The 13,616-nt window shown below is 47.2% G+C and overlaps 1 protein-coding gene across 2 annotated transcripts in view; it reads left to right on the plus strand.

The window, feature by feature from the left end:
• ASB18 (ankyrin repeat and SOCS box containing 18) overlaps window positions 1–13,501 on the plus strand; it is a gene marked incomplete at its 3' end in the record, with an annotated part of 54,153 nt that extends 40,652 nt beyond the window's left edge. For both annotated transcript variants that reach the window (XM_036767935.1, XM_036767934.1), the window contains 1 exon segment: window positions 12,997–13,501. In XM_036767935.1, the coding sequence (XP_036623830.1) occupies window positions 12,997–13,501 (505 nt within the window).
• Window positions 13,502–13,616: the final 115 nt, after the last annotated feature.

Raw genomic sequence — 13,616 nt, forward strand, 5'->3', positions numbered from 1 at the left:
AGGGGAGAGGTGGAACAACTCTAGGTCTTTAGATTCTGCTAGGGACCCAGAGAGTTGAAATTGCCTAGGAATAAGGAGCCTCAGAGACACCATCCACCAAATGGCACTCTCTTTCACTCTCTCCCATCCATTCTCTCTCTGTCTCTCTCTCTGTCTCTCTCTCTCATTCTCTCTCTCCCTCCCCCTCTCCCTCCCCCTCTTCCTCTCCCCCCTCTCTCTTTCCCTCCTTCCCTTCCTCTCTCTCCCTCATTCTTATAGTGCTATATTTAGAGCCAGAGAACCTGGGCTGGAATTTAGAATCCTGGTCATATATCTTACTCCATGAATGTCCTTGCAAATCACTTTCCTCTCCAGTCAAAGAATCATGGCTCACAGCATCAAAGATCCAGAATGGAAAAGATTTCAGAAGCTGTCTTATCCAACTCCCTCATTTTCCAGTTGTGGAAACTGAGACCCAAAGAGGATACCTGACTTGCCCAAGATCTCCCAGTTAGTAACTAGCAGAGGCAGGATCTGAACCCACTTCTCTGGCTCTAGAATCAGTCTACTTTCCCCCATACTGTATAATCCTTACTCTCCTCCTCTGTTAAATCAAGAGATTGGATTAAACAATATCCATGAGGTCCTTTCCAGCTCTCAGTCTATGATCCTCTTTTTTAAAAACCTCCATTTAATGATCATGAATCAGGTCCCCGGGCCTGCAGTGCTGGACCCTCGCTGTGATATCTCTATCTCTTGCCAAGCACTTAATGAGGATGGGTTTAATCAGATGATTATGTCTCCAGGTGAGAAATAAGGAGCAGGCAGCCAAGAGCTCTTAGGAGATGAGTTCTGGCTTCCATGTAGATGCCTCAGCTAAGAACCAAGCACAGGGAGGCTGCCGTGAGAAGGCGAGCTCAGGGCTCCTGAGGAACAAGCAGTGGGGCCACAGGAACTGCTCTCCCCATCACTGTGCCCTCAGGCAGTTTGTGCTAGGATGATGCCACATTCAGCTGGTGATTGGGGAGGATTTACCCCCAAAATCTGTAGAATGGGCTGCTGGAGAACAGGAACCCTTGTCTTGGTATTGCCATGGTCTGGCACATAGCAAAGGCCTGATAGTGATGAAAGGAAGGAAGGAAAGAAGGAAGCAAGGGAGGAAGGAAGGAAGGAAGGATGGACGGACAAGTAAACCTCATCTCCATCACTATCATGTCCAGAATACTGGCCAGTGTTGCATCCCCCTTCATAGTCACAAGAGCCTGACCTCCTTTGAGATTCATGACAACTCTGGGAAGGAAACAATGCAACTCACAGGTTAGCTGAGTAGCCTTGGGCAAGTGTCCTCATCTACAACATGGGGGAGTCACACACCTGGCCACCACATTGAGGAAGCAAGGCAGGAGAGTGGATAGAATGCTGGACCTGGAGTCATGAAGACTTGAGTTTGAATCTTGTCTCAGACACTTATTAGCCATTTGACCTGAAGTAAATCTTTTCAACTCTCTCTGCTTCAGTTTCCTCACCTGTATGTAGCATGTGTGGCTCAAAGGTGGCCTGATTAGCTGTGATTTGAGGTCTACCCCACCTGTTCAGAGAGGAGGAAAGCCAAGAGTTGGTCACACGTGATACATGGTGGGGGGAGGGGGTAAAGCATGCAAGCCAAACGAACACTGTCACCAAAGCTGGGAGATTTGTCTTATAGTTTTCAAGAAGTGTATTGGGCTAAAAGTGTATCTCCCTCCTCCCTCAAATAATGGTAGTCCAAGGGCTAATAGATTCAGAACCAAAGCCACTTCCCTGAATACTCTTAGCATGGAGCCCTCTAGCGTAGCTCTCACCACAATGGTCTTTCCCCAACAGTTCTAGTTACACAAAAGATCATCACCAATAGTGAAGAGCAAGTAGAACCATTTATCCAAGCTAAACAGTAAACAGAAGTCAGGGAACTTATGCAGATCAGAAAAGACAACAAAAAAAGTCACAAGAGAGACTGAACTCTTCATCTGGGAGCAAAATCTATCTCTCTGTAGTCTCTATGGAAATAAGCTGGAAATCAAGGACATGTTGAGGAACCAGCTTTCCCTAAATGTTCAAAGCTTCTCTTTCCATGTATGTTTTTGAAGGATTTCTAGTACTAACTCAATAAATTCCTCAAGTAAGTCTGAATGGTCGTGCTCAGCATTCTCTCTACCAATCATGAGTCACATCTCCTCTATACATAACATTGTACAAAACTTCCTTGGGAAGAAGCCCCAATAACGCCTGTCTCATTGAGTTGTTGAAATGCTTTGCAAACTTTAAAGAGCTATTTTAACATTGATATATCATTATTTCAGGAAGGACATATAGAAACTGAAGAACATGGTGGGGGAGGGTTAAGATGGTGAAGGGAGATTCAGACCTATGAGGATCAGGGGAAAGAGGTGGGGCTATTTAACCAGAAGAGGAGGTTTGGCAGTGGGGGAGGAAGACAGCTGCCTTCTAGTATTTGAAGGGCCACTGTTTGGAAGCTGGACATACTTTGTTCTTCTTGGCCCTAGAGAGATGAATTGGGAGGAATGTTTGGAAGTTGCAAAGACACAGACTTTAGCTCAGTATCAGGACATTTTTCAGGATAATGAGGGCTATGTAAGTGTGGAATGGATTGACTGCCTTGGAAGATATTGAGCTCCCCTCTAATTGGAGCTCTTCAAGCAAAGCCAAATGACCATTTGTCAGGCATGTCATCAAGGGAATTCTTACTTAGGCACAAGTTGTACTAGATGCTTGTTGGGCTCTTGTCTCTTCTCACTCTGAGGTTGTGTGGTTCTGAACTAAGGGTTCCCTCTAAGGTTCCTTCTAATTCAAAGATTCTACATGTTTTGTCCCCATTTTGGAGGGGAAAACAACTCAAGGATGTTTTAGCTAAAGTCAGAATACTACCAATTATCAGAGTCAAAGCTCAAAGCCAGTGTTGGTGTAGCCAGGTGCACTGTGCTGTCCCCACATGGTATTATAGAGGAAACAAGATGACAGTCACCACCGTTAAACAGTCTGGAGAACACCATACACATAAGGCACATTTAAAGAATGTTTTTAGAAAGGAATAAGGTAGAACATACTGTGTTCAAGGGGTACATCACCTCCCCAACCCCACCAAATGCCACTAAGAAGATGCTCCTGCCACCGTGCTTTTATTAGATGAGAATGCCTCTTTGACTGAGTCACCAAACCAATCAAATAGTAAATGGTGTAAACCGGGTGGAGGAAGGAAGTTCAAACCACTAGATAAAATCAGGTGATCAAATATATTGGGATGAATTTTTTTAAATTATATTCCTCTGGGCTTGGGCAGATCCAAACCAAGGCCATTCCAAGGGCTTCATTCCAGCAATGTCTTTGGAAGTCAAGCTTCAGAAGCTCTTAAAGAAGGCCTACACCAGAGGCAGCAAGGGGCAAGAGGGGAGTGAGCCCAGAATCGTCCCACTCTCTGGCTCCCCACCCCCATTGACTATGTCACTGGCAAGACTGGGCCAGCATCAGGCAATCCTTCCAGCCAGGAGCCAGGAAAGAAAGGAAAGCAGCTTCAGGGAAGGTAGCATCTTAAAGAGATGAGAGCTCCAGGGGAGCTTTATGGGGACTCCAGGAAGGAGAGAAGGGCTTCCATGGAAGAAGGAGCTAAGTCACTCCATGTAGTTTCCATGAAGTACATATGCATCGTCTTTCTAAGCTTGAGCCCACTCTCGCCTGAACTCTGTAAGTCCTCATTAGATAGTATGTCCTATAATGCCTTAGTAAATACCCCTAATTAGAAGCTAATTAAATCTAATGGGCTAATTTATACCAAATGCATAACCAGTGGGGAGCACACCAGTGGGGACTTGTGAGAAACAGCACTAGAAACTTGCTCTTGATCTCCCAGAGTTGCCCTGGGACCCGGAGAGGAGGAGTCATTAACAACCCTTTGAATAAGCTCGGAGAGGGGCTAAATTTCAATGAGCCTAATGCACTGGAAAATAGGAATCCATCTGATTCTGCACCTGCCTTCTCCCTCCCAGGGTCTGCTGTTGAGCCCTCCTGCCCCCAGATGAGCTGTTTCTCAGGTCATTTTTGGTACACACTGTTCCCACAGGCTGAGTCTTTTCCAATTGAGAAAAATAAAGAAAAGAAAAAGGAAGGGAATCAGGATGGTCTCAAGAGGGGCTCTGAGCCAGGCCAGTGAACCCAAGGGGGAGGCAGTCTCCATAAAGGTCATGGGGTGCTGTCATTTATACCTTATATGCTCCAAGGCATCTGGGGAATCCAGCCCATGGATCCGTGATACATGAATTAAACTCAATTAATAGACATGTAGCACGTGTGCACAAGCATGCAGGCCTGTGAATACACATACCACACCTGTAGGTTTGTGGATATGCATACATGGAGGCCTGACATACACAGTACAGATACTTCATACATATGCATACAGGATCATGCACACATGTTGGAATGTGTGCATACAATATAGCATGTCAGAGGGGCCCAGTACACACACACACACATATACACACACACACACATTCATCCTATACATGTTTACACTTTGTCTAAAAATGCGAGCCCACACATGTATACAGCATGCATGCTCATGTGTGCTGGCCCATGAATACCCACGCAGTTCATGTGCACACACCCTCCCTTCTCTAGCCTGTGAATGGCCCCCTCCCACCAGACCCTGGGCAGCACCAGTTCTCTCCGATACTGCCCCTGGCTGTCCTTGCCCAGGCCCATCAGAGGCGACATTGTTTCTCCTTGATGTCACGCAAGCAAGCTTCCCTACAGCGGTCATCCTGATGTAACCCGACGGGCTCATCACATCCGTTTACTTAACACTGAAAACAAGATGAGGGTTCTTTGTCTCTAAGCCCCTCTGGTTTGTCACAAGGGATTCTGGCTGGCAAACATCACCCCTGATGACAGAAGGAATTTCCTGAGGCTTTACGACAGCTTCCAGTGTAGAAATCTGTGCTTGGCCAAAGGCCAGATGGTCCTCCAACAGCAGCTAGACCCTAAACCTTTACCAAACAAGGACCTCTCAGCCTCTCATAAAAATCAAGGCCCCGTCCTGTATAGCCTGAGCCTACAGAGAGGTCAGGATTTTGTAGAACAATTGTGCCTCATGGGCTGATTTCTGGTGGATGGTCCCCCTGACATTCACCACAAAGTAGTCATCGACTCTCACAGGAGGGCCCCAAGGATCTTGGTTAGCCCGGTGCTCTCTGGTCTATTCCTCATTGACTTGTGTAAAGGCACAGAAACAAATCTATATGTGTGGCATGTGTATTCACAGGCCTGCATGCTTGTGCACATGTCTATTAATTGGGTGTAGGTGGCCCAAAGCTGGGAGGGATGCTAACACCCATCATGTGGAAGGAGCATTAGACTGTTCTGGCTGGCCCCAGAGGGCAGATGTGTCAATGAACTTCTCCATTCCAGCCACCCCACATTGGCTACTCCGGGGGGGGGGCACATTCCCCTTCTCTGGAGTTCGTCCAGGAGAAGCTGGATAACTACTTGCCTGGTATGACATAGAGGAGTTTCCAATTCAGAGATGGGGTAAGCCAGAAGCCTCCGAGAGGCTGAGACTATAGGACGCTGTGCTCACAACACTGAGGGAGACATAAACGGGAAGCCAGTGAAACGCCTTCCTAGCAGAATAAGGTGGTTCTGAGGGTTGGGAGTCAGCTATTCCAGAGTGGCCTTCCCTGAAGGTCTACTTCTGTTCCTCTACAATCTTCTCTGTCCTTGAGGAAGGTTTGTGCAGGCTCATGGAAGGTCCTGGACACTGAGAGGGTTTAGGGGGCGAGGATTCTTTGTCTCAAGGTCAGTAGTAATCGCATCCTTGGTTACATCTTGGGAGGCCCTCCCTGCGATCTGAGGTGGGCCCACATAAAAGCCACATAAAAAAGCCACATAAAAGAGGCCAACTGAGTCTGGCAGACACCCCCAGGCTACGATCTTTACCCTTCCCCCCCACCCCAGTGACCCCCCCAAATATCTGATGGATGTAATTAACAGGGTTTACGAATATCCACCAGAAACACAAAGGAGGCCATTTGGCTCGCGGTGAGGCAGAAATACTTCATGTAAACAACCGCAATGGAAGACTGCACCTGAGGAAATTTTTGACAAGATTTTTTAGGTCGCCATGAGCTTCTTTTGGAGACCCAGTCCTGATCTTTTGCAAGAGACCCAGTTCATGGCATTGAGGAAGATTCCTCAGAGACCATCTCATCCAACCCCCTCATTTTACAGAGGAGGAAACTGAGGCACACAGAGGTGTAAGAGACTGGAGGACACACGTGTCATAAGTATGAGAATTGGAAGCGAGCCCAGGCTGTCTGATTCCAAAGACGCTATTCCACTACAACAGTCATTTTTGTTGGAACACAGCGTGCGTGAAAGAGAAAAATATATTCAATAAACCTAGAAAGGTAGGCTGGAATCAAACTGTGATGGACTCTGTGGAGAAGTTTCTTTTTTCTTCTGGAGGCAATAGGGAGCCAATGGCCGTTGTTGAATGAGGGAATTGCATAATAAACAGCCTGATCTCAGTATCTTCCCTTTGTCCTTGGAAAGTCATAGACCAGGCCTCTGACTGAGCAGTGTCATGTTCCTTAAAATTAAATATATAAGGTTGACAGGGCTTAGTCTAGGTGAATTTGGCTCAAATTAATTATTTCTCTATTGCTGGTAATAAAGGGAGGCAGTGGGAGATACTGCTTCCCTTCCTGTCACCTAGGAGCTTGACAGGGTACTTATAATTGGAGATGATTGCAAGTGGGGAGGATTGAGGGAGGGTGTGTTTATCTGAGTTGCTCCAGATCAGAAGCTATTTAAACAACAGTGTCTCCTTAATCCTTGGCCTGTGAAGTCTGGACACGTAGTGACTTTGGCATTCTCAGATGGGGGTGATATCCTCAATTCAGGACTGACGCTGTTCATAAGTTGACCCTAGGGCTTCTTGACTTCTGCCTGTCTGTTAGGATATGACAAAGCCCGCTCACAGACCCCAGTCACAAGCCTGTAGCACCCAGGCCAAAGCTGGTTAACCCTCAGAGCCCTTTCAAGCCTATGGGTGATAGTGTGTCCTACTGGCAGGGTCATAAGTTTAGAGACTGAGCTGGAAAAAATGTCAGAGGACACATATTCCAAGCTCCTCATTTTACAAAGGATACCTAGCAAAGGAAAGGGACTTGGCCAAGGTCATGTAGCTAATACACCATAAAAGTGGGCTTAAGTCCGGGTCCCCTGAATCTAAAGCCTATGATCTAAAAGCAATGTAGAGAGGGGTAAAGGAAATCAGGAACAGAGTAGAATATCAGATCCCTAAGTGAGTGGTAGTTTGGGGTTAAGATGCAGGTCATAGGGGCAGGTACCTAGAACCTACACGTTGTAGTGATGCTGTACTTGCCTTTCTTATTGGTCCCTATATCAGGAAGGGCTCAACACACGACACCTCCTGCCTCCTTTTGTCCACGATTTAGGAGCCTGGGCTTCTTTTGATTGGGACTTTTTTTTCTCAGATCGGGGAAAATATCCAGAGAAAATTCTGGCCCCCTGGGGTGGGCTGGAGTCCAGTGGAGGTGGGGCTCCAGAAAGCTGATATGCGGTTCTTAGGATTCAGAGATTGTTGTGGTGGCTTACCCCCACCCCCCACCCCAGGACAGCAGCTTAACATGTCAGCCTGCTAGGAAGAAATGCAGATAAGCACTGGATAAAAAAATGGAGCCATATCTCAGGAGCAGGTGGAGGAGGGATTCAGGCCCATCACCTCCTGGAAAGGTTTCCACATTGCAGAGAGCAAGCCATGCTGGGGGATCTCTGCTGGGGCAGTCGTAGAGGGCGGGGTTCATTTTCCTATAAACTCCTCTGGGGAGGGAAGACATGTTTACAATAATAATAACAGCCATTGACATGGTGAATGGAGCGCTTTGAAATGTGCAGATTGCCTCACTCGACAACCCTGAGAAGGAGGGGCCCTAGGCTGTATGATCCCCAATTTAGAGATGAGGAACGGGAGGCCTGAGCCTCCTAACTTGTGTAGGTCACACGGCCTCCATGAGTCAGGTTTTGAACACAGATCTTTGTCACTCAAAGTCCAGCTCCCTATCTACTATGTCTCCATGCGCTTCCTTTTCCTTTCAACTTTTACGTTTGTATCCCTGGATCTTGGCATAAAGCTTAATAAATACTTATCTGTCATTCATTCATTCAGCGCCTACCATGTGCCAGCCACTGTCCTAAGGCACTGGGGATAGAAAAGATCAAAAGAAGGCTGCCCTGTTGTAATATCAGTTAAGGTGGGACTTTCTTACTGTTTTAAAATAATTAAGTTGGGTGTCTTTGATTGAGTCTTACTAGGTGCTAAAGCCCAGGCCCAAACCCCTATCTACTAGGGCCAATGAAGGGAGGTGCGAACTCCAGAGCTTAAGTTCTGGTGACTCAGATGACATTTGATGACTGCTACAGAGTGCATAAAAAGGGAAGACAGAGTTGTGTGCTTAGGGCTGTCACTCTTGGTGGTGTGCTGATGTGGAGACTCCAGGCAGCTGTAGTTAAGAGCCCTTCAGCTTGTAAACCTGGATGTTCAGACTTGGTTAAACTCTGGTAACTATGAATTGGGATTTGAGTCAGACAGGGTCTGTCTGTTGATGTTTGTAATTTGTTTGTATTTGCTCTGAAGCTCAGGGTGCTGGCTTTTCCCCCAAACGAAGTGAATGATAATTGTATGCCAGGTTAAAGTAAGCTTGTTAACCCCTTAACGTTGCTTTCCTTAGTAAAGCAGATCAAAAGAACTTGGGCTTGAAGCATTCTGTGAGCTGGTTGTTGTTGGTTTTACACCTCCACAGCAGCTGCTAGCCGGATTGTTGAAACACCTGTACATACTTGCCTGCAGTCTCGCCACTAAAATGGGGGCTCTGGTATCCCCCAGACTTAGCAACAAAGATTGTTAACTGACTGACTGACTACTAGGGAAGATACTTTGTAATTGTTTGACTGACTGATGGACTACTCAGGGAGATATTTTGTGATTGTTGGCAATTGCAAACAACCGAGGTTACCCTTGGGAGTCAGGGATGTCTGACCCTTAGCTCTTCTACTTGTTCTCTGGTTTGTGTGGCCTCAGTTTCCTCGTCTGTAAGATGAGAGGGTTGGAGGTGATGGCCTCAAGGTTTCTTTCGGCTCTAAGTCTATGATCCCATGATCTGAATCTATGACTTAAGCTTCAGAGCAAAGTGAAACCAGCTCCTTGGTTTCTGTCCATTCTGTCCATCAAAGGCTAAGGTTCCACCTTGGACAGCTCTGAATATTCAGAAATATTCCCTTACATCCACCCTACATTTGCCTCTTTACAATTGCCCCCCCACCCCACCCCCACCCCCGTTAGCAGAACAAGGTGAGTCTCTCATCCACGTGACAATCCCTCAGATGCTTGGAAGCAGACACCACGCAAGTGTTCTCTGCTCCAAAGTAAATGTCACAGAGTCAAAGTAAAATCACTGCTCGTAGGACCTAGACTGGGATTCTTCATCCCAATAACTGCGCTTCTCCTCTGGATGCTCTCCGGCTTGTCCATGTCCTCCCTTAAACTGAACCCCCCCACACTCCAGATGGAGTAACACAAGGTACAATGAGACCAGCTCCTCCCCTCAACCTCTTAAGGCTTCCCATGAGCCTCCATCCTGGGGCTATTTCTCTAAGCTCGAAGTGCCCAGACAGAAGGACACAGCTGGTAGTCCTAGAATTAGCCAGAGTTAAGTGGCTCACTTAGGGGTCAAACCCTAACCCACAGCCTGGGCTTCTGATAATGTGATGACACATGCCCAGAATCTTTAGAGTTTTCAGAGAGGAGAAGATTCTGCGTGGTGACTAGGACTTAGGACCAAGGCGGTCCTGTGGTAGAATTCTGCTTCTAATTAACACGTCTAACATCCAGAAGAGGCGCACCAGGGGCAATGAAGATCATGTTCTTGCTCAGTACCCCCAGCACCTAACTGGATGGTTCAGTGGTTAGAGTCAGAAACATTCAGAGTCAAGACCAGCCTCAGACACTTACTAGTTGTAGGACCCTGGGCAAGTCATATAACCTCTCTCTAGATCAGTTTCTTCACTCACCTCCCCCCCAGTGGCTTCACGAAGACGAGATGAGATGATGATCGTGATGATGATCGTACAGCACTTGCAAGCCTTAAGCATCGTGTAATGACCAACTCCTCTCATTAGGTCACTGCCTAACATACAGTAGGCACCAGATGAATGACTACAAGCATGTATTAACCTCTCATTATATGCTCAGCAGTGGAGATATGAATATAAAAGCAAGCAGCCTTTGCCTTCATGGAGTTTACATTCTAAGAGGGAACAACACTGCAGGGAGGGGCACCCAGGGAGGGGCATCGTGGTCAGAGAAATCACAAGATGGGTCGTGGCACCGTCAGGGAGCAGACTGACAAACCCTTTGTGCCAGAAGCAGCAGAACAGTTCATCTGACTTTATTTCCTAATACGAAATCTAAATCTGTCATTCTGAGATTTCACATACACACACACACACACACACACACTCACACTCACACTCACACGCACACACACACACACACACACTCCATTGTTCCTAGGTCTACTTTCTAGGGACAAGGAGAACGAGTCACATCCCCCTTCCATATGACAGCTGACTATAAATAGTTCCATGGAACAGAGTTGTAAGAGTAAGAGATGAAACACAGAGGAGGAAAAGGAGAGGAATAGATGTCAAGTAAATGACACATAGCTGGTGTGGTCTGTTGAGTGAGTTAATAGATTGACTGAATTATGACAATGAATTAATGACAAAAGGAAAGATCTGGGACACAAAGAAACCCTTCATGAGGGTGAGCCAGGGCCTTACATAGGGTTCCTATATGGGCGGGTGCCTCAGGGTGTTTTAAGTGTGTTCCTGAAAAGCTATTTGTAAATAAAACTTCGGTAAGTGGAATGTTATTTAAAGGCCACAGTGGGACTTCTTATCTAAGGGCCTGTTGGCCCCCAGCCTGGTTCTTCCATTCACCCCATCTCATTTCTGGCTGCTTACTCATCTTGTTCTGGTGGCACACCCTCCTCCCACACCCAGTCTGTTCTCGTTGACCACCATGATGTTGCTGCTCTGGCTGCTGCCTCACCATTATCTCCAAGGGTTCTGAACTAACCCAGCTACATTCTGGTCCCAAGACTGAATATATAGCAGAGTGGGGCAACTATCCTTCAGTGCAAAGGATCATAGGTTTAGAGCTAGAAGGGACCCAAGAGTCCCCTTGCTTTTAGGGAAGAAGAAAGCAAGGCATAAAGAAGTTACAGTCACATACAGTTAAGTGACAGCCACAATTTAACCCAGGCCCTCTGACTCCAAATCTGGTGCCTTTCCCACTGTATCATCCTACCTCAATAAGTTCAGGTAGTCCATCTCAGAAGCGCAGAATGGAGGACAACAAAATGGCTAGGCCACAGCTTCAAGGGAGAAAGCTCCAGGGGTAATAGTGGACCACAAGCTTATCATGAATCAGATGTGTGATTTGAAAACCAAGAAGCTCTCCTAGGCTGCATTAAGAGAGACACGGTGTGCTTTGCCACCTTCAGTCCATGCCTGGAATACTGTGGTCAGTCCTAGGGGCCCCATGATTGTTGTCAGTGTTAGAAGAGTCGTGACATGGAAGGAAGATGATTTTTTTCTATTCTGCCCTAGAGGGCAGAACCAGGAACAATGGGGAGGTGAAGAATGTCAAGTCTGTTTGTCAGGCAAGGAGGAATGGCTTCACACTTAGAGCGAGTGTGAAACCAGACCAGCTGGCTTGGAAGGGAGAGAGTTTCCCTTCACTGAAGGTCTTCAAGCAGAGGTTGGGTGATGACTTATCAGGGCTGCTCTAAAGGGAGCCCTGGAACTAGACAGCCACTGAGGTCCCTCCCAAATGGGAGCTTCTATGATTCCACCTAGGATGACATTTGGTTCAATGCCAGGTGGCACAGTAGGCACAGCACTGGGCCTGGAGTCAAAAAGACTCAACCTCAGACCTTCACTTGCTTCAGTTCCCTCAACTGTAAAATGGGTTTCATGGCACCTGCCTCCCAGGGATGTCGTGAGGATCAGACGAGACCGCTGGAGAGAGCTTTGCAAACCTTAAAGTGTTTCGTAAAGTGGTAGTGGTGGTGGTGGTGGTGGTGGTGGTTGTCGTTGTCTTTGTAGTATTGTTATAGGGAACAGAGTATTGGACTCGGAGGCAGAAAGACCTGAGTTTGAATCTCACCACAGACACTTAGGAGCTGTGAGCCAAGACGAGTCACACAGTCTCTCTGATTCCCAGTTTTCCCATCTGTGGTACTTTGGTCACCAGATTGTTGTGAGGTTCCAATAAGATAGTGAAGGTAAGGGACTTCCCCCATTTATAGCACTAGGTCAATGTCATGGGGAGGAGGAGAGATCAGCCTGTGATATAATTGGTGTGGGGAGCCTGAAGGAGGAAGCGCACTCTTCTCATGCAGGTGACACCTGTCCTGTAAGTTATATCGTTAAACAGCTGTCTAGGTCCCTTTCTAAAATAACAAGGTCGCTTGCTCCTGCTCCTGCTGCTGCTTCTGCTGCCCCTACTGCAGATGACTTCATCTGTATCCTCTGCTTATATATAAACACAAAGTGTGGGCTCTTTAGCATTTTGGCATCTCATACACAGAATGCTGGTGTGGAGGAGTGGGGGAAGGGCAGTATTTTATACCCTTTATAGGATAACTGTTAGATTTAATAAGATTTAATGATATGTAGGATTACTATGTACCAAGCATTGTGTTAGGTAGTAGAGAGGCAAAGACAAAAATGAAACTCTCCCTGCCCTCAGGGAGCTTACATTCTCCTGGGAGTTATTAAAAATAACTGGATTATTCCAGACTCCTGCTTCAGGCATGAGATTGCTAAGGGGCCAGCTGACACCATTCCTCTATCCATGTTTCTATCCTTCTTTGACAGATGTGCCCAGATGTTGGTGAAGCATGGTGCCTGGGTAAACCAAGCAAGCAGCGAGGGCCAAGAAAGCCCCCTTCACATTGCAGCAAAACATGGTCTCGTGGCTCATACTCTCCTTTACCTACGACATGGGGCCAGTGTGGACGCTAGGAACAGACATGAAGAGACACCCCTCAGCGTGGCTTGTGGCCAAGCCCGGGAGCCCCACGGCCAGGAGCCGTACTTGGAGGTGTGCCGCCTACTGCTGCGCCATGGTGCAGATGCCAATGCCACTGACGAGGAAGAGAAGAGTCCCCTCCACAAGGCCTGCAAGAATGCCAGCCACTGCCTGGTCCAGCTGCTGTTACAGAATCGAGCCAAGGTGAATGTTTTTGACTACAATGGCACCTCCCCCATGGCCTGTGTTCTGCAGAGTGCCTCCTTCAAAAGGGAGTGCAGACCCCATCAGACGGTGCAAACACTCCTCAATCATGGCTCCCAGAGGATCTGGCCAGGAGCTTTTGAGAAGGTATGGTGTGAAGAGCTAGCTGGATTTGGGGATCTGGGGGGGAGGGGGAGGGGTGGTGTTTACAGGCCGCAAGCCTAATACAAGTCAAAAGTATTTAGTGAATTAATCGGATTCC

This window comes from Trichosurus vulpecula, chromosome 7 (assembly GCF_011100635.1).
Source record: "Trichosurus vulpecula isolate mTriVul1 chromosome 7, mTriVul1.pri, whole genome shotgun sequence".
NCBI lineage: Eukaryota > Metazoa > Chordata > Mammalia > Diprotodontia > Phalangeridae > Trichosurus > Trichosurus vulpecula.